This window comes from Spodoptera frugiperda, chromosome 13 (assembly GCF_023101765.2).
Source record: "Spodoptera frugiperda isolate SF20-4 chromosome 13, AGI-APGP_CSIRO_Sfru_2.0, whole genome shotgun sequence".
Taxonomy (NCBI): Eukaryota; Metazoa; Arthropoda; class Insecta; order Lepidoptera; family Noctuidae; genus Spodoptera; species Spodoptera frugiperda.
This window is the reverse complement of record NC_064224.1, coordinates 7,815,708-7,841,597: the sequence shown is the minus strand read 5'-3', so window position 1 is coordinate 7,841,597 and position 25,890 is coordinate 7,815,708. Positions and strand designations below refer to the sequence as shown.

General features: G+C 38.1%; 1 protein-coding gene across 1 annotated transcript in view; it reads left to right on the top strand.

Annotated features, from left to right (window-relative positions):
* Window positions 1–25,890, top strand: part of LOC118270634 (octopamine receptor 1) — a 76,765-nt gene that overhangs the window by 34,840 nt on the left and 16,035 nt on the right. The window contains exon 2 of the mRNA XM_050697953.1: window positions 17,304–17,751. Within this exon, the coding sequence (XP_050553910.1) occupies window positions 17,349–17,751 (403 nt within the window). The 5' untranslated portion in view covers window positions 17,304–17,348. The remainder of the gene's footprint in view (window positions 1–17,303; window positions 17,752–25,890) is intronic.

Sequence of the window (25,890 nt, the reverse complement as noted above, 5' to 3'; positions counted from 1 at the left end):
TTTTAACTATGCCTATTTATTAACCGACTATATAAGTATGTTCCCCGTGGACCCCCGTGGACCCGGGTACGTCCTAAAACTGCGACCAGCCACCGAGGAATGGGCAGCAGCATTCTCAAAATTTATCGGTGACCTAACTGCGATCCCCAAGCCGCCTGCCAAGCGTGGGGATTATGGCAACCCCCCCCATCCTTTTCACTATGAGCGACAACATAATTATACGGCCCCCAGTCCCCGGCAGCTCCGCTATTCCTGATCTAGGTAGCGGATCAGGTAACGGCGGAGCAGGGGGTGCTAAGAATCCCCGGCAGAGAAAGCGCTACCACCCCCGACGAACTTTGGCCCTGGCAACGCACAACATCCGCACACTGCGGACTGATGAGAAGATTGTCGAGCTGGAGGAAGAATTGAGCAAAATGCGGTGGGACATCTTGGGACTATCTGAAATCCGAAGAGAGGGTCAGGATACGATAATCCTAGATTCCGGCAACTTGCTCTTCTTCCGGGAAGGAGACCGTAAATCCCAGGGTGGTGTCGGATTTCTCGTCCGCAAGTCTCTCGTCAACAACGTGTGTGAGGTCGACAGTGTGTCGAACAGGGTAGCGTACCTTATACTCAGAATATCTAACCGGTATTCGCTGAAGGTCATACAGGTATATGCGCCGACCTCGACACATTGTGACGACGAAGTAGAGGCTCTGTATGAGGAAATTTCAAAAGCCATACACTCCTCCGAAACACACTTCACCGTTGTGATGGGGGATTTCAATGCAAAGGTGGGCACACGGAATAGCGATGAGTTGAGAATAGGGCCATTTGGATATGGGCAGCGAAACCATCGGGGCCAGCGGCTGGTCGACTTTATGGAGAGGGAGAGACTCTATTTGATGAACTCCTTCTTCCAGAAGCGACCGGCCAAGAAGTGGACATGGATAAGCCCTGATGGTTCTACCAAAAATGAGATCGACTTCATCATGGCGACCGAAAGACGTATATTCAGTGATGTCTCTGTGATAGCGAAGGTGAAAACCGGTAGCGATCACCGTATTGTCAGGGGCACACTGAACATCAATGTAAAACTAGAGCGGTCACGCCTGGTGAAGTCCACGCTCCGCCCTGGACGTGCCCAGATCCAAAACCCCGAGCAGTTCCAACTCCAACTGCAAAATCGCTTCCAGTGTCTAGCTGATTGTGGAAACGTGGACGAGATAAATAATGGGTTGGTGGAAACTGTCCGAGCAGTGGGGTCAGACTTCTTCAAGACCCCCGCCGAAACAGGCCCCAAAAGCTCTCCGACGGAACCTTAAAACTTCTTAAGGATCGTAGCGAGATGAGGCTGCAGTCTTCAGACGATATGTCTGAATACGGCAAGCTCAATAGACGAATCTCGAAATACATGCGACGTGACCTGCGGGCCTATAACGCCGCAAGAGTCAGAGACTTAATTGAGCGAAACAAGGGCTCAAAAGTCTTCGCAAAGAATTCGTCTGTTGGGCAAAGCCAAATGACGAGGCTGAAGACCGAGGATGGCAGCGTCATCTCGTCGAAGTCCGAGATCCTCGGAGAGCTCGAGAGGTTTTACGGACAGTTATACACCTCAACACGGCAACCCATCGTCGGTACAGCTCGGGACCCAAGAGCTAAACTGACGCGGCACTACACTGAGGATATCCCAGACATCAGCCTGTACGAGATTAGGATGGCTCTCAAACAGCTTAAAAACAACAAGGCGCCGGGCGATGACGGAATCACGTCGGAACTTCTGCGAGCGGGTGGAAAACCGATACTTTTAGTCCTCCAGAAGCTATTCAATTCCGTCATACTCGAGGGAACCACGCCGGCAGCATGGCAACGGAGTGTGGTGGTTCTGTTCTTTAAAAAAGGCGACAACTGTCTGCTAAAGAACTACAGACCTATCTCACTTCTGAGCCATGTGTATAAGCTGTTTTCGAGGGTCATCACGAACCGTCTCGAACGCAGGCTTGATGACTTCCAGCCTCCCGAACAAGCCGGATTCCGAAAAGGTTTCAGTACCATAGACCACATTCATACGCTGCGGCAGGTTATACAGAAGACCGAGGAGTATAACTTGCCACTATGCTTGGCGTTTGTGGACTATGAGAAAGCCTTCGATTCAATCGAAACCTGGGCGGTGCTGCAGTCTCTCCAGCGGTGCCACATCGACTATAGATACATCGAGGTTTTGAAGTGTTTGTATGTATAACAACGCCACCATGCGCATCCGACTCCAGGAAGAGACTACGAGGCCAATCCAGTTGCGGAAGGGCGTGAGACAGGGAGACGTTATATCTCCGAAACTATTCACGAACGCACTGGAGGACGTTTTTAAGCTCTTGGACTGGAGCGGACGCGGCATCAACATTAATGGCGAATACATCACTCATCTCCGTTTCGCCGATGACATAGTCGTAATGGCAGAGTCGCTGGAAGAGCTGAACACCATGCTCAGCGACCTCAATACCGTTTCCCAACAGGTGGGCCTTAAAATGAACATGGACAAGACGAAAATCATGTCAAATGTCCATGTTGCACCTATACCGGTTGTCGTTGGGAACGATATACTCGAAGTTGTAGACCACTACACATACCTGGGTCAGATCATCCAGCTAGGTAGGTCCAACTTCGAGAAAGAGGTCGCCCGAAGAATCCAACTCGGATGGGCAGCATTTGGGAAGTTGCATGAAGTCTTCTCGTCAAAAATCCCGCAGTGTCTGAAGACCAGGATGTACAACCAGTGTGTGTTGCCAGTGATGACGTACGGTACCGAGACATGGTCCCTAACTGCTGGCCTTTTAGAAAGGCTCAGAGTCGCCCAGCGCGCGATGGAGAGAGCTATGCTCGGAGTATCTTTGCGCGACAAAATCCGAAATATGGAAATTCGCCAAAGAACAAGAGTTACAGACATAGCTCTCAAAATATGCAGGCTGAAGTGGCAATGGGCAGGCCACGTCGCTCGGAGGACTGATGGCCGCTGGGCCAGGAAGGTGACTGAGTGGCGACCGCGGACCGGAAGACGCAGCGTGGGCAGACCTCCCACTAGGTGGACCGACGACATCGTCAGAGTGGCGGGGAGCCAGTGGATGCAGGTGGCGGCTTGTCGTTCTACGTGGAGGACCAAGGGGAGGCCTTTGTTCAGCAGTGGACGTCTCTCGGCTGATGATGATGATGATGATGTATGTATGTTTGTACGCGATTATCTGTCAATTGGTCGAACCAATTTTGATTTCAAAAAAGTAACAAGCTTTAGTATATTAGCCGACTTCAAAAATAAGAGGTAATATTGAATAGACTAATCACGTCGGAGAAATCATGAGGAAGAATAAGTTGTAGATATGGCTTCAAATTCATCAGATATTTTTTAAATTTTACATTTCACTGAGTGATGATTTTGGATTTACATATATTCTTCCTACATACTCCGTTTTACTTCCTCTATACACACATAGTAATACTAATAACTACAATAAAGAAATCCGGATGCTATCCATCCCTGGACGCTCATTTACCTCTTCGAGATGGTAAATGATGTTTTATTGCAGTCATTTTATGAGAATAACATTTTTCCTCTTTCCTAGAGAATGGTAGTTCTAGTTGTCCCAATAGGCCGATTATTTTAAGGATGTGAACGGTTTAGTTGTATTTCTAACGCAGTATTGATACCCCTGCGTACGCCTCAAAGAGCCATCAGACCGTCACAGATGGGGCCCAGTAGGGCTGATGCCTGATCCGGAGCCGCGGACTACCTAGCGGGTTTACCGGGGCTCCGGCTCGAAAAGCAAAAGTAAGGACGAGGTGGTTTTTAGTCAGTGAGAGTCTGACATTCTCTCTCGACTCGTCCAAGTCATTGGATGATTTTTCGTCCTCAAAAAGAAAAATAACGCACTAATGATAGTAGTAACAATAGTATAGGAATAAATAGAATGTAAAAGCTCAAATAAATGTGTTGTGTGGTGATAGTACAGTAAAAATAATTGTCACCACTGTTACCCTTTCAGTAGGTGTCATCAGAGCCAATTCAGGGAGACTGCACTTTGTTTAACGACTAAGTGCTCTCTGGTAAAACTTAACCTTTTAAACTGCAATCTCTAACTCGCTTGATAAGCTCGGAGATAATCGCGTATCCTCTAAAGTAGACGAGAGGAAGCTCATAGTCCCGTAGCAAACTGTCACCGGTTGATAATGATGATGACAAAAAGAGGTGTATATTAACTCCACAACCATTGTTGGTACAGTTCAAGATCCAAGAGTCAAACTGCCACGACACTACACCAAGGGCTTTCCAGATATCAGTCTGTACATGATTAGGATGGTTCTCCGACAGCATAAAAACAACAAGGCAACAGATGACGACAGAATCACGACAGAACTTCTGCGAGCAGGTGAATAACCGAAACTTTTAGTCCTCCAGAAATTAATAGATAGATTTACAAAAAAAAAACTAGTACAAAGCGCTTAAATCTACCGAAATATCTTTTACAGTACAAAGACTTGATTGACGTTGAGCATCTGGCATAAATATCCCTGATTGGAAACTCCGATTCAAGTTTCGATACCCAGATGTTATTTGTTAAGACTACGTACACAATTCGCAATACGGGCAAAACCGCACACACTAACAAGTTTACAAAACAATCGCTATAGACATGTGCGCAGTTTACGATCACCCTGTGTATGGCCTTATGTACGGTAATTTCGACTTTACTGCTTAATATCAAGGTTGAAAATTGAATGCAGTTGGACGAATAGACCGGGAGCTAGTAAACTTTGTAGTAGGTTCAAGTATTGAAAGAAATAAAATATTTATTGTTGCTCTCTGATTTGAAATTGGAAGTGGAAATGAGGGCAGTGACTTTCCATTTGTGGTTATAAAAGAAAATACAATCAAGTATACTTAATGAGAAGGGTTGTGTCGAAAACAGCTGTTTGAAAAAAGTAATCATATCGTTATTTTGTTGTTAGAAATCTAGCTTCTAAGGAACCTGAGATCTAATTTGTTCAAGATGACGATTTTAGTGTATAAAAATACTGATAACTGAAAGAGGTATGAAAGATTCGTAGCAATTGGCGTTATATTGTCTCTGTCTACCTTTATAAGAGACAGGTGTGAGGTAATGAATGAATAAATGAATGAATGATGAGCCAATAATGGGTATCGTTTCTCAAAAATATACTAACACAGTCGTGTAACATAGCACACATCAATGCATTTTATGCCACTCATGTCGAGCATAAATAACATAATAACAATTACATTGCGAAGTTTTACACATCACATCATATCAACAGCCTATATGTGGACACTGCTGATCAAAGGTTTCTTCTCACACGGAGAAAATTTTAGCATTAATCACCACGCTTATTCAATGTGGGTTAGCGATTTCTAACTTAGAATTAGAAATTATAAGCCCACGTTTTCTCACGATGTTAACCTTTACCGTTTGTCAGTGGTGTCTAAATAATCTTAAAAAGTACATATAACTTTGAAAAAGTTACATTGGTATTTGCCATTGGTAGGTTTCGAACCTACATCCTCGTGTATGAGAAGCGAACGTCTTAAACCTCTGCACAACGACATTTCAACAACACTTTAAGTTTTACTAACCTAATCTAAAAAATGAGAGATAATTTTCATAAGCAGCATTTTACTTTTGGTAACAAAACAAACCATACCATTTATTCAGCACAGAACAATAAAACATACAAAAGATATGAATAGAACTGTTCAATATTCAAAATAAAATTGAATAGTGGCTTTGCACGTGCCATTCTGCAGCTCTCGAGCGGCGTTTGTTATTTTTCTATGAAAAGGTCAGGTGCGCAACAAGTATTGTTGAATTATTTTGTTCTTTTTGAAATCGCGTGGTAAAAATGAGACGAGCATATTTTAGTACTAAGATAAAGTTGTGTTATTTTGTTTAAAAATGGATTCAATTTTCCTAGGAATAAAGAAGAAGTTAAATGGCAGTAAGTTTGTGTATGTATGTATCGTCACGCCCTTTTATCCCCTAAAGGGGTAGGCAGATGTGCACATGAGCTCAAAACACGCAATGCCACTATACACACTATGTGTGTTATAAATCCCGTGTAATAGGGTGTTAGCTTATTGTTATAAACTGGGCACAATTCCAGACTCCGTGTTGTTACTAAGACATTTTCGGAAAACTGAAAAAGGCCAATAATACTTTACCCGACCCGGGAATTAAACCCGAGACACACACACTTACAACCACTCGACCAAAGATGCAGCAAATATGTTCAGTCCCAGCTCCTGTACTATACTCCAAACTATTAATTACGCCTCCACGCATATACAGGATGGTTTAATTTGACAGCTTTAGTATCTTGTACATGGTGTTGCATTAAATAATTGGAGGCTTAATAGTGTTACGGAAGTTGGTGGATTTTCGAATTGATGTTAACTTAACTATAACCGGATATTTAACTAAACTGTTATGAGTTTGAATTGTAAACTATTTACACTTAATGTTGGAACGTGTGATAATAGTAACTAACTACCTCGTTCGCTGAAAGCTACTAGCGGTGTTGGGTTCGATATCCGGATCAGTTATTTTCTGAATTATATTTGTAACTATCTGCCTCATTGGTAGAGAGCAAGGGATCTCAGCTTCGATTTCCAAGTTTTTTTCCCGTGCATACAGCCATCAGACCACCACAGATGGGACGGAACTGCGGACTAGGTAGGTATCTACCGATACCTAGGGTTTACCGGGGCTCCTGCTCGAAAAGCAGGAGTAGGAACGGGGTGGTTTTTAGTCAGCAAGAATTTGACACTTGCCTCGCCCCTTAAAAAAAGTAAATGTTTTCGAGAATCTCTTAGTAGCTACTGACTCTATCTTTTATAAAAATAATTATTAATCTCTGCCCATCCCTTCGACGAATTAAAGGTTTTATAATACAACATTCTTACCATTGAAATGTGCAATGAAATTAATTAGTCAGGAGTTTCAAAACTCAACTTACAGTTTCAACAAATAAAGCACAATTTCAAGTACAGTTAAATTAAGTCATTACGTTACCGTTGGCTTTAAGTACTTTAGTTACTGTTACAAGCGAAAGTCTACAAGCCAATTCGAGTTTAAACGAAATACGATCGTAGTAGCAAATAATTAAAGTTTTCTTTACATTGCCCAAGGCTTCAGTTTCAGTAAAACTAACAACAAAATTAGTAATTTAAGTTTGTGCGCGAATAGTGCATTGTTTGGTCTGAAAATAAGTTTCAGTATTTTCAAGAGTTGCAGTTTACAGTGAGTGTTTGTAGCTTTCCGTTTTTAGGACTTGAGGTAACTGAATTTTTTTTTTTTTATTGTTAAATGGGCCGACGTTTGGCCGCTATCTCACCTGATGGTAAGTGATGATGGGGCCTACGATGGAGCACGTCTGCCCATAAGCAACCTATTCACTCGGGCTTTGAAGACACCCAGGTTATACCCATCAGGAAACACAGACTCCGGCAAGGCGTTCCACTCCCTAGCAGTTCGCACAAGGAAGCTTGAAGCGAAGCGCTTCGTGCGAGTGGGTGGGATATCCACCATGAAACGGTGACGCCTCGCCGATTGTCTTGTGGTTCGATGATGGAAAGTACTAGGGGGAATCAAGTTGTGCAATTCCGCGCCTTTGCGCCTGTGTTCAAGACTTTGAAGCCGGGCCTCCACGAGCGTATCATCATTGATGAGCTTCTTGGCACGCCTTTCAATGTGTTCGAGCGCATCCAGCTGGTATTTAGCCGAGCCGTCCCAAAGGTGAGAACAGTACTCCATACATGACCGAACCTGCGCTTGGTACAGGCTCAGCAGTTGTTCTGGTGTGAAGTACCGTCTCACCTTCGAGAGGATACCCAACTTCCTACCAGCCAGATGCGCCTTCGACTCTATATAAGAGCCGAAGTTTAGCGTTGGCGATAGAGTTACGCCAAGAAGCTCTAGATGATCCGATATTGGAACGGACACATTCCGGAAAGTAGGAGCCAGCGGAAATTGACTCCGTTTGGCAGAGAATAGACACGCCTGGGTTTTGGTAGCGTTGAACTTGACCAAGTTGGCGTCTCCCCAATCGGAGACCGCCTTCAAGGAAGAGTTCAACCGTTCGACCTTGGATTCTCTTAGAGACTGGATCTGTGTTCCGCTAGTCCGCGCATCGGACACATACCTTTCAACAACTGTGCTGTCATCTGCATACCAAATTTTGTGTTATTTTCATTCGTTAAAAATTGGACTGTTTTGTTGTTGCAGGAACAGTTTTAATTCTTATTTATATCATTAGCCTGGTATTGTGTAATACATTTTAGGGTACAGAGAGTAAGTAAGTAAGTAAGGTAATCATCGAATGACTTTTTCTCCGCCTTGGGTGAAGCGAGAGGGAGTGTCAGACTTTTATTGACTAAAACCACCACGTTCCTACTCCTATTATTTAAGCCGGAGCTCCGGTAATCCGCTAGGCAGTCCGCAGCTCCGGATTATTAATTGTATCCTGTGGTTACATATGACTAAATTACTCATACACATAATACCATTTTATTATGTAACCAACATACATTACATATTTTAAACATTAACTTTGAAAAGCATAAAATATTCATTTCTTTCACAATGTACGTACGAAACTAAATGCTTTCACATTCTGATTCACATTACATAGCCATTTGCGTCGTTAGAGGGCGCCTCTTGCACGAAAATTGTAGAAAAATGCTAATGCCCGTTTGATTTTCGTTGCATGTACATTTTAAAAATGAATTTAAATATAGTTCCTACTATCCATTTTAGTAGTAGCAAAAGCTTGAGAGAAAATTATTAATGAATTTAAAAACATTTCGTTTTTGTTTTCACCAAGAACTGCCTCGTTGGTCATTTGGTCGCAAATGTGACTGCCGGGCAAGGGATCTTGTGTTGAAATATCAAAGTGTAGACTCCTATGGAGAAGAACGAGCAAGAAACTTCATAGGTTACTCTTTTTCAATCAGGTTCACAATACAATACTTGGTAACATTGTTAATCGTAGAGTTTATTCTAGTTTAGCTTAAAAGCTACGAAAGCCTAAACTACTACATATTTCAGGAACATTGTAATCTGTATTATCTTAAAACGTAGCCAAGTTCTGACTAGAGATATAGAGAGTCTATAAAATGTATTTGGGGCTTCAGGAAACGAGGCTATACTTGGCAAGAGGCCAAGTTTTCCTTCGTCTTCATTTCATCTTATTGTGTAACCCAATACATGCCATGTTGTGTTTCATTAGAAACTAAAACTGTATGCTCTAAAAGCATTTATACTTAGGAAATGCTTTCAAATATTCAGTCAAGGTCATAGCGCTAAGAATTAAAATTTAAGTACTTTCGGTTATATCTATAAACAATTCAATTCAAAAATATTTGGCTTTTAAAATTATCACACCCATAGCACGTGTCTTTTCATATAAAAAACATAGCTTAACTGAGTCCGTTTCCACCAGTGATAAGCTATGTGTACCAATGAATATGATTGGTGGAAGCCAAACGCATCCACAGCAATGTAGCATCGGACATCTCTGGAGGAAAAGCAGCCTAATAAGACTAAAAATTTTACCAGTGAGAGCGAGTCTTATATTTATATATTATGTAAAAATTGTTCATCTTATTGTGTTATATTCTTATATGCAATAAGATTTACCTACTTGTGGTTATAACCAATTACATTACATCCATAGCACGTATCTTTCCATATAAAAAACTTAGCTTAACTGAGTCCATTTCCAGCAGTTCTATATATGTGAGGTTGGAGAGAAATATCTTTTCGGCAAAGCAGTAGCACATTTGTAACATTCACGATGGTAATCACGTTCGTGCAAATTATCTGGTAAAACTATGATGATTTGTACTACTGTTTTGCATTACAGGGGCACCATATATTGCTATTACAATTTTGTAAGGCGCACTATTTTTTAGAGCTTTAAGCCGTCTGATAAAAGTTTTGGTCCATGGAAAGTGTCTGATTTTTTTAATATGATTTCAAAGTAATATTCTACAAAACATATATAAAAATCAGACATAAAAATTTAAGTTAAGTGAGTCTAATTTTTAGTTACCTTTCTCACCTGGTACCTGCGCAGGTGTCACTCGGCAAGCTTTACAAACATTAAGGCATTAAAAAGTATATACAAGACTACTGTAAGCCGAAGGTTAAATGCTTGTAAAAATAAGATATGTCTGACAGCTCTGGGATCTCGGACCATATTTAAGTTTCATAGTCGTCGTACTAATCGATTATGAAATCAACGCCTTACCAGGAATCACACTAGAACAAACATCGTCAGTTTGTGTACAATGTCAACAAAATATAAGTTTACTTAGAAAATAAGCCACGTGTCATATAGACCAAGTTTACAGTTTACAATGTAAATAAATGCGGTTTATAGTTTCCTAGAGACGGTATGGCATCAATATAATGTACTATAGTTTCTGCCAGCGGCTTCGCCCGCGGTTTACTGGGATATAAGTCTTTGTTATAGCCTATGAGTTATTCCAGACCATAATCTACTCCTGATCTAAATTTTACCTCGATCCCTTCAGCTGTTTTGACGTAATTGAGTAACAAGCATACAAACACACAACTCACAAACATTCGCATTTATAATATTACAAAGTAATGTTGATAAACAAGTATGATTATTATATATCACGGAGCTGCTGACTGTCTAGCGGGTTACCGGGGCTCTGGCTCGAATAACAGAAGTAGGAATGGGGTGGTTTTAGTCAGTAAGGTTCTGACATGAGCGAGAGGGATCTCGCTTCGCCTAAGGGAAAGAAATCGTTGGATGATTTTCCCCCTCAAAAAAAAGGTTATTATGTGTTGTGTTGACTCTTTAATTGGTTTAAAATTTACGTACGTGATTGTGGATGACGAGGCGGATGAAGTTTAATGTTCGGTTAAGATAAAAAGTTGAAATTAAGTTATTTGGTTCTGCGTACGACTTCTGTCCTCGTTTTGTCATTTATAATCGTATTATAAGAATCGTCTGGATTTTACGCACATATTTCTATTCTGTAATATCTCCAGCTCGAATAGCTTAGATAGTATATATTGGGATCAGCCACTACAATCCAAAGGACATGGCTAAACCAAAGTATGGACGTCGTAACCCGTACAAATAAATATTGTATAAATATGGTACCTAGCAATAAATAAAGCCGCATAATTAAAAATTGATATTTTGTAATTAAGAAGGTCCAGAAACTTGGCATATCTGCGCAATCCTGAAAATAAAGTAGCGCTCCTACGTCAAACAACGTTACAAAAACTTCAAACTATACATTGCTATGAACTTTTACCAAGGCGTTTTGATGTACCTGAGCTGAAAGTTATTTATATATGAGGTAGATAGGTAAACAATTCTGCTTATACTAGATAATGAACATAAAGTAACCAAGGACAGACACAAAATATATAGTAAGATTGTGCAATCTTATACAAAATATATATTTTGTGTCGATCAAAACATTTACAATTATTTGGTTTCAGAAAAAAGTCTTTATATTACCGTTATTAAAAATTGATGTTAGTTTAATTATTTCGATTTGATTTTCGGGGAAACTAATGTCCTAATAATAGCTTGCAGTACCTACTTCCGTGTTGTCATGTCAAACCACAACAGAAAAAAATCAATTATGAAACTTATTTTTGTTAATTTTTGTTCACCAAGTTATAAGAATTAGTTAAACACAAAATAATTCATAAATGAATATTTAAATGATACGGGTTAGCGTGAAATTCGTATTCTTGTTATTATGCCTGGGTCAGTCATTTAGCCATCTCCTTTATTTAATGCAACGTCACACCTTTTATCCCCGAAAAGGTAGAGGTGTACATTACAGCACGTAATGCTTTTATACAAAGTTCACATACTTTTCACCACTTGTGTTATAAGTCCCATGTAATAGGATAAGTGAGCCTATTGCCATATACTGGGCACAATTCCAGACTCCGTGCTACTACTGAGAAATTATCGAAAAACCGAAAAATGCCCAATAATACTTTGCCTGACCCGGGAATCAAACCTGAAAAACCTTGTTCGGCAATCGCACTTGCGTTCATTCGACCAACGAGGCAGTCAGGAATTGATTTAATATACCGCACGTATTTAGTGCGTCCATGCTTCGCTTAATATGCAATAACATCATAATTACACTTGACATAGGTAAGTAAATAGTACTGCAATTAATTAATGTTTCAATTATTACGTAATAACGTACTAAGTACATAGAAGGATTTACCTAATGAAAATACGATTTAATCCTACGTTCATCTCTTTAGAGACTTCTATGACTAGGCATCGCCTAAGTCATAGAAGTTTAATACAAAAAAGGTCATAAAATAGTTTTTTAAAACCGCTGAATCAATTTGGGTGAATAGAGATAGTTGAAAATACAAATAAGGTCAGAAAGTAGTTATTATCCCGGAAATCCAACGGAAACTGGGAATGTTCGGATAAAAAACCCGGCACTGTCCATTATGTTAAACCACTGAATCATAGTGGGTGAAATATGGTATAGAGCTAGTTTAGACTTGATAAAAACATCATAGTTTTAATGCCAGAAATTTCTATATAATCATCCAATGCTTTCTCCCACCTTGGGCGAGACGAGAGGAAGTGTCAGACTCTTACTGATTAAAAACTACCCCGTTCCTTCTCCTGCTTTTTGAGCCGGAGCTACGGTAAGCCCGCTAGGTAGTCCGCAGCTCCGGATCAGGCATCAGCCCTACTGGGCCCCTCACAATACAATACTTGGTTACAGGTCCCAGAAATCTTACAAAAACGGGAACCATTCGTGAAGATCCCGGGGCTTAACAATTCAGAGCTCAAACATAACTACAATAGAAAATCTATCATTAATTCAGGTACACTGCGAGACATAAAAAGGTAACCTAAAAAGGTGGCATTGTTAATGATTTTTCTGTACTTTGCATTTACTTTGCACGGCAACGTGACCGTGTTCCTTTCATATTTCTCTTTGAAAATTCTCTTTTGTGTTGAAAAAAAGTTTTTAGTGTTTTGTGGCAGTTTTTTATGAACGGCTGTGTAATTATTTTTAATCTTATTGCTCATGCTATGGCTCAATGGTTAATTGGTTTATTTTTGTTAATCCTTTATATGACTGATTGTTATTTTATTTTAAGTAGAAGGTGTTCGATTTCCGGGTCGGGCAAAGAACTACAGGGACTTTTTCGGTTTTTCAAAAAATTCTCAGTAGTAGCACGGAGTCTGGCTTTGTCCAGTATATAGCAATAGGCTTACCTTCTATTACATGGGACTTTAACACAAATGGTGAAAACTGGGTAATTGTACAGTGGCATTAGGTGCCGTAATTTGCACCTCTGCCTACCTCTTCGGGGATAAAAGGCATGATGATACTCTCAATTTGTGTTTTTTGGAGAAACATAAAAAACACAATGATTAGACTACACATTATTCACATTATATCGGGATTAAAGAATACATTTTTATTCAGTGACACCTGAGTTTAATCAACAAAAGAAATAAGAAACACCACACTGAAACCCCTCTAAAAATAAGAAAACAACAGCTTCTGTATAAAGGGTATTAAGTACAGTAAATACATATAGATTTATTTTATTAAACCGATTAGTTTTTGGTTTATCCAGTCGCCAATATATTAACCAACAATTTTGACACAAATAAGTGATAACTAAGGACTAAAAGAAATATGCATGATTTTTTAGAAATAAACTGTAAGAATCATCATCGAAATATATAATTTATAAAAGACTGGTATGACGAGAATACATTCCATACAATATTGCTATCTTCAATATCAACAAGTTATGAGCTCGAACAAACATAATCTGCAAATATAAACAGGCAACAAAAAGTTTATCACGCAATGTTGAAAGAAAAATGTCGTTCGTTTTATAGTTTTATTAAGTCTAAAAATAGCTCTAACTGCCATGCTCAGAGTTGTTTAATGGTTACTTAACCCAGGTCTTAGTCATTCGCGGAGCTACGGACTGCCTAGTTACCGTGGCTCTGGCTTGATAAGCAGGAGTAGGAACGGGGTGGTTTTAAGTCAGTAAGAGTCTGACACTCTCTCTCTCGTCTCACCCAAGACGGAAGAAGTCATTGGATTATTTTCCCTCTCAAAAATAGAGCAAAGGCCCATCAAAAAAGTAAATTGTATGCCTTACTAATTCTTAGAGTCAAAACAATCCCTAATATAGCTAAAAGTCTTATCGCGTAGCTAAATAATACGTAGTATTATTTATTCAGTTCTTTAACCCTACAAAAACAAATGTAGATACTATAAAAACACATTCACGAAAGTGAACCCTACGAACTACAAAATAAATAACTTTTCGCAGTTACATTAATACGTCTACACAGTTCACACTGCTACGTGTCAAGCTACACATAACCAGTTTATCATGGTCTGGCTTTGTATGATCTCTCTATACATTTGAAGGTCAGTTTATATTGGTTTTGTGACTTGATGTGTAGTTGTGTATGTATTTAATGGGTTTACTGCACCACAGAGTTAATCCTAACTATTGTGTTGGTATAAATAAATAAAGAGCAATCCTTGTATACTACGTTAATCTGAGTTTTGCAAGCACAATTGCCAAGCTTGTAAAGGGTGTCCCAACAAGAACGCAAGATTTGAATGTTAAATAAAACGCAGATATTTTCAAAAAAATCGTGAAAGCTTTATATTATCGTAAAGTAGAGAAGATGAGGTTATCTATGGAACAATACATCGGGCAGATGGCCGCCGCGGCTTTGCTGAAACATACGCGATCTTTTAATGAATTTTTCAATGACCGTTTTGCATAAATGCTGCGGTATTTCATTAATACAGCGTCCAATTTCCTTTTTAAGACTTGAGTCGTCGTCGGCTTATTCGCATAAACCATCGACTTTAAGAAACCCCAAAGAAAAAGTCTAATATTGATAAATCACATGATCTAGGCGGCCAATTCTGGTCTCCAAAACGTGAAATAACACGACCGGGACATGTCTGATGCAGCAATTCAATTGTTTTTCTGGTTGTATGACATGTGGCGCCATCTTGTTGAAACCACATGCCTTCCAAATCCATTTTTTCAATTCGAGGTACGGATAAACTGGTTATCATTTTACGATATCGAACACCATGATTGACTATTTGCGCTTGACCTGCCTCATTTTCAATCGTGTAGCGCTCCATTTTACTAACCTCGTACCTTATACTAACAAACAATAACACTTGTTCAAATGGCAAACAATAATACTTCGAATGCCGCCAAATTTAAATCTTGCGTTCTTGTTGGGACACCCGTTATATACATGTTTTGGGCTTGTTTGTTTGCTAATTCAGACAAAGTACATAGTGCAATTGTATAATGATTTTAGGAGTTTGTCACAAATGGTACTTACACGCAAATCTCCTATACTACAACTAGTCTGAATTGAATTATTCTTAATTATTATATTTTTCGGCTTATTCACGTAGTTATTTGACGAGTAACTCGACTAGTTTTCAGTAGCAGTACGACAATTGCCGCGTCGTGTGGCAGAATGCTGCTCATTAATATAAGCCTCTAGTATGGCTTGAAACTAGTCAAGTTCCTCGTCAAATAATTACGCGAGTACGCCGAAAAACATAATAATTATTTCCGTATGTCTCACGAAAGTTATAACATGAATTATTACTTTTATGTTTGGTCAATTTATCGAAGAATGCTATTGGCTATAAAACGTAACGCTAAGATGAAATGGATAAAACTGCGCGGGAATGGCTAGCTATTAAAAACAAGTACTTTATTTTGTGAAAAGATTTTAGATTATAATTATTCCGAAGTGGTCATGTCCCAATTTTCATCGAAATACATTCCAGAAAGGACCACGTTTTACTTTATAACTCAAAACTGAATACTAATTTGGCCAAATATAAATAAGAAGTATGATAATGCGAAGGCGAGTAGAATAAATTATCCATTTATAAGATAAAAGTTATATTTTATTCTCGTATTTTTTATGGTATAAGCCGGTAAATGAGCAGACTGATCACCTGATGGTAAGCAATCGCCGCCGCCCATGGACACCCAAAACACTAGAGGCATTACAAGTGCGTTGCTGGACTTTTGGTGGTGGGAAACTTAAAGGTTGTTGGGGAATTGGGGATTGGGAAGGGGGTAATAGGGCCTCCGGTAACCTCACTCACACAACGCAAGCATTGCTTCACGTCAGTTTTCTGTGGTATCACTCTGGTCGAGCCGGCCCATTCGTGCTAAAGCATGGCTCTCCCACACTTAAATAAATACAAAACTTTTGTATTCCAAAATTATTATTTCTAAACACGTTCTTCGTACAAGCTCGAATTCTCATTGTGAGTTTGGTTTTTGTGCCAAAACTTATGTTCGAAGTCTGGTGTGGTATTTCATTTTAAACTTTGTAATTCGTTAGTCTTAAAGTAAATTAAGGGTTCGTTCACAACGCCTGGCTCGAAGAGGTGCGCAGATTATTATCACGTTGAAAACAGAGTTTTAAGTATTTGTATTAAGGTTTATTTTTTCATGTACTCTGCTTTTGTCATTAAGAATGCTTGAAGGCGCTTGGTGAACAGAAAAAGCGCGTCGATGCTCTCCGAGCCGGTCTGTGTGAACGGACCCTAAGTTTTGTGTATATTATTTTTATTCAGTGAGTGATAGAGGCTCATATGTATATCTTATTTCTGATTAAATTTTTGATTAATGTTTAAAGTTATTGTGTGGTGACGTTGTTTTAGACCACACTTTTGTGTTAAATTTTAAAGTTTTCTATTTCTCTAGATTATATTTCAGACGAATATCTTTTTGATATAACATTTAAACTTGAGATTTTTGAGCTCAGACAGGTTTTTTTCGTCTTCGTGTTAAAATAATGTAACTCAATGTTAAGTTTACTTGCCATTTTTTTTATCTACCATGTTCGTCCCCCTACAGGGCAAAGGCCACCCTGCTCTCCTTCTACTTGTCTCTTCGTAGAGCTTTTTGTGACTAGTCCTTTTCATAGGCATCGAGTTCATCCCGCCATTTCCTTCTGGGTATGCCGCGACCACTACTGAAATTGAGTAGGCTACACTCAATAGTGTGTTTTGCCCACCTCTCGACCTAGCAAGCTTTACTTGACATAGTCCAATCAAATCATTCCTTTTTTCTAATGTTTAAAAAAGAAGTATCTTTCCAAAGTTCAATCAATATTAACCGTAAGTTCTATTTATATAATTTCAACCTTATTTATATAAAAACTCTTTGTTTCAGAAAATGCCATCGGACATCCGAAACCAAACCCTCAACCGTTCGTAGATGATATCAGTGCCCGACCTGGATATACAATGGAACATAACAACGGACACACAGACCGAAATCATTATAGAAAACGTGGGAGAAGAAAAATACAATCTATCGAACAATTTCTACAATGTAATCAGAAGAGCAGATGAGGTTTCTGATAATTGCAGTTTAAATGTGAATTTATCTAAAAGTGGGTGTGTAGAAGTGACTTATGATGGCGTGGAAATTAGTGTTGTGTTTATACTGTGTTTGTTAATAGTGGTTACTGTGATAGGTAATACTTTAATAATCTCTGCCGTGGTTACTACAAAACGGTTGCGAACTGTGACCAATTGTTTTGTGACCAGTTTGGCTGTAGCTGATCTGCTGGTGGGGATCTTCGTGATGCCGCCTGCTATTGCTGTTCATATAAGTGGTGAGTTCGCTTTTTGTTTTTATTTTAGCTTGAGAAAGAAGAAAGACGCATTATATGGCAAAGATGAAAAAAAAACACACACACAACACACATTAAAAAAAGCAAATCATAAAACAGAAATTTTTAATCTAATTAGTCCGTCTGTTAGGTAATGACAAAATATTAGACACGTATTTTTTTGTTTTGTCATATACATATGATAACAATACTTAGAAAAATCAAATCATAAGTTTAGGAATAGGTGCAAATACGTCATTTTTATGTATAAAACGTACTTAGAAGTAACATCACGCGATATTTCAAATCATCATACATCTTCGAAATTATTAGTTTCCGTAAGAAAATAAAAATAGGTGTCTAATATTTAAAAATAATGTACCACTAACAAGACGGACATTAAAACAAAAATTTGTCATCTACCCTATTCTTTGAACACTTGTAATTTTATTTTACTTCCAAAAACTTTTTCATCTTTACTAACAGAAAACTAGGTTTGTCATCAGGCTTTTAACCAATAAGACAATTTCAAAATATCACTTAAACCATAACAACGCAGATTTTACTTGACAACTTATACTTTTAATGTAATCGAATGAAAACTGTGATCCATTTTAATAGAAGTTTGTAACAATTATGGTTCATCTGCTCGTTTCATTATCATGCAAAATGGTTAACAGTTTGAGAAGCTTCGTTTTGTAATTGATCGTAAAATCTATAATTTACTTTGATGTTGAAATATTAAATTGGGCGTGGAGAGTGAGAGAGGCCGTTTCTTGCGCTAGTAACATATTTTTTGGGATACTTATTATTATTAAACCTACACAATGTCTTTTCTCTTATCTGCCGGTGCCGTGTCTGAACAGATTTTAAAGAAATTTGGTAAATATGGTAGCTGATAGAATATGTACTTTTATCCAACGAGAACTCGGACGAAGCCGCTGGCAAAAGTAACTATCTTCTCCCGTCCTGAGCGAGGTGAGAGGAAGTGTCAGACCCTTACTGACTAAAAACCACACCGTTCCTACGCCTGCTTTTTGAGCCGGAGCCCCGGTAAACCCGCTACGTAGTCTATTGTATTGTATCTAGTGCTATTCTAAGAACTCTAGAAAATCGTTAACAACCTTAGAACTAAACAATCATATAACTAAATTACTAAATTATACAGACGTTCAAGATAATAATACAGACGTTGGTTTAACATTAATTGAACACGAACAACTCAATGTGTTTCGACAGCGAAGTAATAAAATGACCAAATTAAATCTGAAGATATAAAGAAGTTTGGAATAAGTTTCGCAAAGTTTCTGTTATAAAACAAAAGAGGGTACTGAAATAAATCTCGCCTTCGTTTTGAAATTAAATTGAGACACAATTTTTAACTAAGAAGCGAAGGATGAATGTGAATTAAAACGTTTTATTTATAGCTTGCTTGGTTTTATTTCTGTATTTTATCATTTTTTTTTATTATGAAATCTTAGGGTTCTCTTAATTGGATAGGTATAAAATACTCCATTTTTATGCGACAAACGAGCAGTTGGATCACCTGATGGTAAGCAATCGGCAACACTCATGGACACCCAAAACACAGAGGCGTTACAAGTGCATTGCTGACCTTTAGGAGGTTATAAATTTGAGGGCTGTTAGGGATTCAGGGATTGAGGAGATTGGGGAGAGAGGTAACTGGGCCACCGATAACCTTACTCACACAAGGAAACACAATGTTTCGTCAATATTGTTTCACGTCTTTTTTCTCTGGGGCCGTGGTATCACTCCGATCGAGCCAGACTATTCGTGCCGAAGCATGGCTATCCCACACTTGATAGTGGCGAAAGGAAATCTTCAAAAGATACCTAGCGTTTAAAAAAAGTAGGAAGTAAGTTTAAAAGACTAGGGAGTATGACATTCTTAAGCAACAAACAGTCACACACAAACTCACAAATATTCGCATGTATGTAATGTATAATATTAGTAAGATTACCCCTTTAGCAAACAATGATGTTTTATAAATAAATATGCTAAAAATCTTTTTATTTTTTCCTTATTTCATACTTAAACGTATCTTGTGAAGTTTACGATAATTTCATGCCAACTTTGTGAGCTCAGTTCACTTAATATTTGTACTTTATTTGGCTTTACTTGGCATCTCTTTAGCGTAAAGAAAGTCTAGATTTTTGGGTACTTTGTGTCTTTAATACGAGTATATTTTGGCTTTATGTAAGTGGTTTTTACTTTGAGTAAATGATTGGCTTATAAACATGATACGTGTAGAGAATATATTTTTTCATGTAGTTTATATTCAAAAGCAAAAGTGCATAATATAGCACAAATTTATTAAGGTAACTGCATCTTGCTTACAAACCATTGCATTTTTTATATATAAATGACGCAACGTGTAGAGTAGACCTTATTCTTAAAAAAACACCAAGTAAGTAAAAAAGTATCATTAATACCAGTAACGGTGAAAAACCAATACAACATAGTTTTATGAAACTGGGTTTCAAAACGAATTTTCATTTCATGGGTCACCTCGCCAATGTGACAACTAACAACATTGAACACTATATGCACTATACAACAAGGTTCAAAATTGCTTCACACTAACCCCACAGTCCCAAACATACGAAAATTTTAAGGGGGATGATTAAAAATCCTCTTACACGCCGCTGAGTACTTCCTTTGCCCGATAAACGATAAAAATGACGGCTTCGATATATCACGAAATATGAAGGTTTCGGTTCTCGTAAAAAGGCAAAAGATATCAGATTTATTTCTTTGCCTTTTTCAAGGGTTATGTATGTGGGTAGTTCGATAAATGTTCGTTAGGGGTGACGCTTACTGGTGACGTGAAATATTTATGTATTATGTCGAGTAATAAGCTGTTTGATTTTTTCGAACTTTTCTGTCATGGCTCAAAATGTGTATTTTATTTTAATAGGGTACATGACTAATTTTTATTTCAATGTCCGTTTTGTAGATTATTTTTAATCATTAGACACGTATTTTTAATTTTATTATCTTACGGAAACAAATACTTTCGATGATGATATTGATTTATAAGTAGAAATTACGTATTTCCTAACCCTAAACTTGTTTTATCTATTTAAGTATTGTTTTCTTTAATGCCACAATAAAATTAATCATGTCTAATATTTTATCATTACCTAACTGACGGACTAAATAGATTTAAAATGTTCATAACCTGTCATCATCCCTATCTTTCTTTTAAACAAATCATGGCTCAATATTGGGATTCAGTCCTTGGCTGGAGGTCCATGGGCGGCGACGATTGCTTACCATCAGGTGATCCGTCTGCTCGTTTACCGGCTCATACCATAAAAAACCGATACCACTGAGCGTCGCTCCTTGATCTACCCAAAGCGTGGAAGATTTGAGTTCCAAATACATTTTATTTTCCCTGCGACATGATTGAAATGATACCGAACCGATTACCGTCATACATTGTTACTTCCCTTTCTTGACCCCTACTTATTGGGGGTCTCAAACAGATTTGTAAGGATTTCCACGAGTTTATGGTTAGTAGATCTTTTATGGAAGTTTTCGGATAATACTGTTGAAGCATATTTTTGAAGTTGTGGTTTGAGAACTCGCTTTTATTCAGAACTTAAACATAACTTTCTCCTTCCTGCTTTGCATTTCTAGTGGCAACAATGAAGTGAAACGGATCTTGGGATCGATTGCGAATCTTGCTTTCTAATGACTGTACGGTTGGTGCGGTGGTTGGGCAACTGGCTGCCGTGCAACGTGTAGCGGGTTAGACTTCCGCACAGATCAACTCTTAGTGTGATCAACAAATTATTCTTACGGGTCTGGGTATCATGTGTATCTGACCTGTGTATATTTGTAAACGAACGACACAGGACGAAATCCAAGTGTGGGGCAACGGTTAAAAAAAAAATGATTTATTTAAACTGACATTGTGTGCAGTCTTATGCAATATTTGATGAAATGAAATGAATTGAAATGAATTTATTTCCTGTAAATAGGCTACAAAAGAGCACCTTTACAGGTCAAAAACTATAAAAAAAATGTAGATGAGGTCGGCATTTCCTGCTAGGATTTCAACAGAGGGTGTTGCATTGTATATTATTATATCCACTAGATAATAAGTTTTTGTAAACACCAAACTTGACAGACAAACATTCCCATCTTATAGACGTCGTTGAAACACGTCAAGTATTCTGTTACACAGATCCTGAGATAGTGACAACGAAGTCTGCGTTTGAAACAGACAAAGCCTCGTTTATATTGTACGGTTGATCGTCTTCTTAGAGCTTCTTCGTTTTACAAAAGGGATGTCTTTGCTGTCTCCCATTGAATAGTAGTAACTGACCTAGTAGTTGGGTTATACTTTGGAACGAGCTACATTGAGAGACAGACTGACGGACAATTCAATTTAACGTTTCAAAAGTGCCTAATTTAGGATAAATTGAAATAAATGCTTTGACTTTTGACTTTGATTGCCATAAAATAATGCCAAAATCAAATTAATGAGTTTTTTATGGTATAAGCCGGTAAACGAGCAGACAGATCACCCGATGGTAAGCAATCGCCGCCGCCCATGGCCACCCGAAATTCCAGAGTCGTTGCCAGCGCCTTAAAATTCGTGTACCAAGTAAACACAGAAGATACGTTTACGCATAAGATGATTCTCACTAATTTTGTAGTTTGTCTTTATTAATGTCGATCGATCAGAATTGGGTTCAAGAGTAAGCCCCCTGAGCATTACCCCACCTATCACATAAACAAGCAAAATAAACATACTTCAAATATAACGATACATATAAATACTGTATCATAATACTTTACGCTCACGTAAAAAGCGTTTCTCTTGAAGTGGTACGTGATATTTACTTAGTTCTCACACCTCAGACGGTGAGGGCGCTTTTCCACCAGAGATTTGCTATGTAGCTATGCTATGAAAATGTAATAGCTAAGCTGTGAAATTATGTGACCGTTTCTACTGATACTAAGCTGTATAGCTGTGCGAGGAAGGCATCCATTCCATAGCATTCCATAAAAAAACATAGCTTAGCTAAGTCTGTTTCCACCAGTGGCAAGCTATGTGTAACAATGAATATGGTTGGTGTAAGCCAAACAGCAGCATAGCGAGTATCGTGTGTGTATTTTGGTGTCGCATTTCTGCTGCCTGAGAATTTAATTGTGGTCGGAAAGGTGGTGCTGACCATTGCATGCTGAAAATACATCTACAAGCGGAATGAAAACTAAAAAACTATTGTAGTGTAGTGTAGCCTCACTCCAAACAAAATGAGTAAATTTATAAACAGCAAGCAATAAAAATAAACATTCCATTCAAGAAATGCTCAAGAACTGACGTATGTAGGTACGAGTATTTCAATGTATGAAAAACATTCATAAAACTACATCGTTTGAAATGAAATAAATATTCATTTGCTCAGTAGAAACTCACACGTGTCGATCAAAAATAAAATGTTTTTGCTTTGAATGTAAAGTTTCTTATTCACATGAGTGAATATACCTATATATTATGTTTGCTATAACACGCTGTATTAAGTCTTTTGCAACTTGCAATGTATGAAGTACGATACGTAATATACATAAGGTGTTATGTGACGTGTTGCAGTATTTAAACCTCTTTCGTATCGAGCATGTAATTTGATTGCACGGTTAACGTGGTAGCTGGACAACTGGCTGCCGTGCAACGTGGCGCAGATTCGATTCCCGGACGGAGCAACTCTTTGTGTGATCCACAAATTGTGCTTTCGGGTCTGTGTGTTATGTGTACGTGAAATTGTATATTTGTATATTGAGACTGTCTAGAGCTGTTACAATACGGATATTGTAGGTTTTGCTCTATATTCTGTCCTACATTTAAAAAACCTGATTTAAAACTGAAGTCACGATCAAAATTAACTTTTTTATCTTGAGTAAATTTACCATGAAAGTACATCAAATGGCATACCACTGTCTTCCTTCCATGGGATTGCAAAATCGGAGCACGTATGCTGATCGCATATCTTGCAAAATTTCGAAAAAATCGGAGCATACTCTATATTTTCGAGCGAAATTCCGGTAAAAAATACACTTATGTCCTGAGGCATTTTGTTCAATTTTCCCCTTTCCACTGTGGGTAGGAACGTCTAATAGGGGAGTGTGGGAATATCATTAACGTGGAGAATATTTTTCGCCGCGTTCCGAAGTTTTCGGTACATTTTGATTTTCGGTTTTTACGGTTCGAAACAGATTTTTTTTCTCTTCAAGTGATCGTTACTGTGTTTTACTGAGTATCGAAGTTTTTCCCTTCTTTAGCTGAATTTTAACGATGGCTTTTGTTATTTTTGTTAGTAACGAGGTTTTCTGTGTACTTTGTGTGTCGTATTTTTTAGTATGTTAGCGTTCTTTTTAACTAGGTTATGTTATCGGTTTAACTAATTTTGTGTAAAGTTTATCATTATTTTGTTTGAAATGAAATAAACTAAATTAACGGTTTTCTTTTCAATACAGAATAGAAAAAAAAATGGGAATGAAAAATTAAACCATTTTTAGAGATTATCTGGCTTGAATATATGAATGTATTCTATCATTTACTTACTTCAAATTAACGTATCAGAAACCTTAATTAAAAATCCCATTTTTAACGTTAAATCCCCACTTTTCTCCGAAAATCCACCCTTAAACTTGGATCAAAAAGGTGAAGATGCTTTTACCAAAAAACTGGGGTAATTATAATAGGTCCTGACAAAATCAAACCATCAATCATTTAGTAGAAAGGTCTCAGTCTAACGGGCTTTCCCTTTTATGTCATAATCGAATTTGTTTAAAGCTACCGATTCTACCGACTTTTCTTAACCCTTAAATAGGGTTATCGGTAAATTACCGATATTTTACCCCGATCGAGAAGTTGCTTTAGTCTTTTTATATTAAGTGTTTTATTGTAGAAAGATTTAGTTAGATAGATTTATATTTTTTTAGACTTTTCGAAATATAATCGTCTAACAAGATTATGGCAAACTCCCTTACTTACGTAGAGAAGGCTCAGTAGACTGTCGTGAGCTGTTGAAGACATCAACATTGTTTAAAAAAGTTCCTAATTAATGTTCAACCTGAATTATAATAATACCAAAAAATAGACTTATAAGACTTTTTTCTATCGCGATGAAAATCCTCATGGACTTCTCACGTCGTGGGGACGACGGGGGTCGTACCGGGCTCTTACTGGCTCAACCACTACGGTGTACCTACTTCTGTGCTCCATCTTCTCTTCGCCGTTCTGGCAGAAAGCGGGTCCTAACGGAAGATAACCTGTGACCTTGATTCGGGTTGTCCTTACCGAATCACCGAACGAATATGGGAGGCTGCTTCCCTTCCTAAAGTGGCGCGTGTAGAACACTACACTAACGCCTACTCCCTAAACACTAAACATCTGAATCCTCCAGTCAATCACCCTCAGAGACTTACAGACCAGATTAACTTCAAAAGTAAACGTTGATAAATTAATCTTGATATTAACTAAGCGTTCCACTTTTTCCAAAATTAGATTAATCAAAAGGTTTTTAGAACGTGGATTACGGTCTTAGTATCGGTTAAGTATGTCTTTTAATACTCCATTTTTTGTGTAGTGGGTACTTAATAAATGTCAAAGGAAAATATATCCTTTGATATTTAAAGATTTCTAATTTTGTTAAAGGAAATTGCTTATCGATATTTCTACACATGTTTCAGCATTTAATTGGTTGTTAAAATATTGTTATGTAATATCAAGAGTGGTTTCTACTAAAGAGGTAAGCAGGGATCAATTAAAGAAACAGTTTTTTTTAGTTCTATTATTAGTCTTTTGACAAACGGTAGAGGAAAATATCGTGAGGAAACCTGGGCTTATAATGTCCAATTATAAGTTTGAAATCGACAATCTGCATTGAGCAAACGTGGTGATTCTCTATGTAGGCTTTGGTCAGCAGTGGCTACTTATAGGCTGATGATGATGATGATGATAATTAGTCTTTTTGTAGAAGAAGCAAAGCTATTGCCAGACATTAGTCACATACATCAATTACTAAGAAAAGCGTAGTGTAACGTCACACTTTTTTATCCCTGATTCCCAAATAGCCAGAGGTTCGGATACACAATATAACAACCACC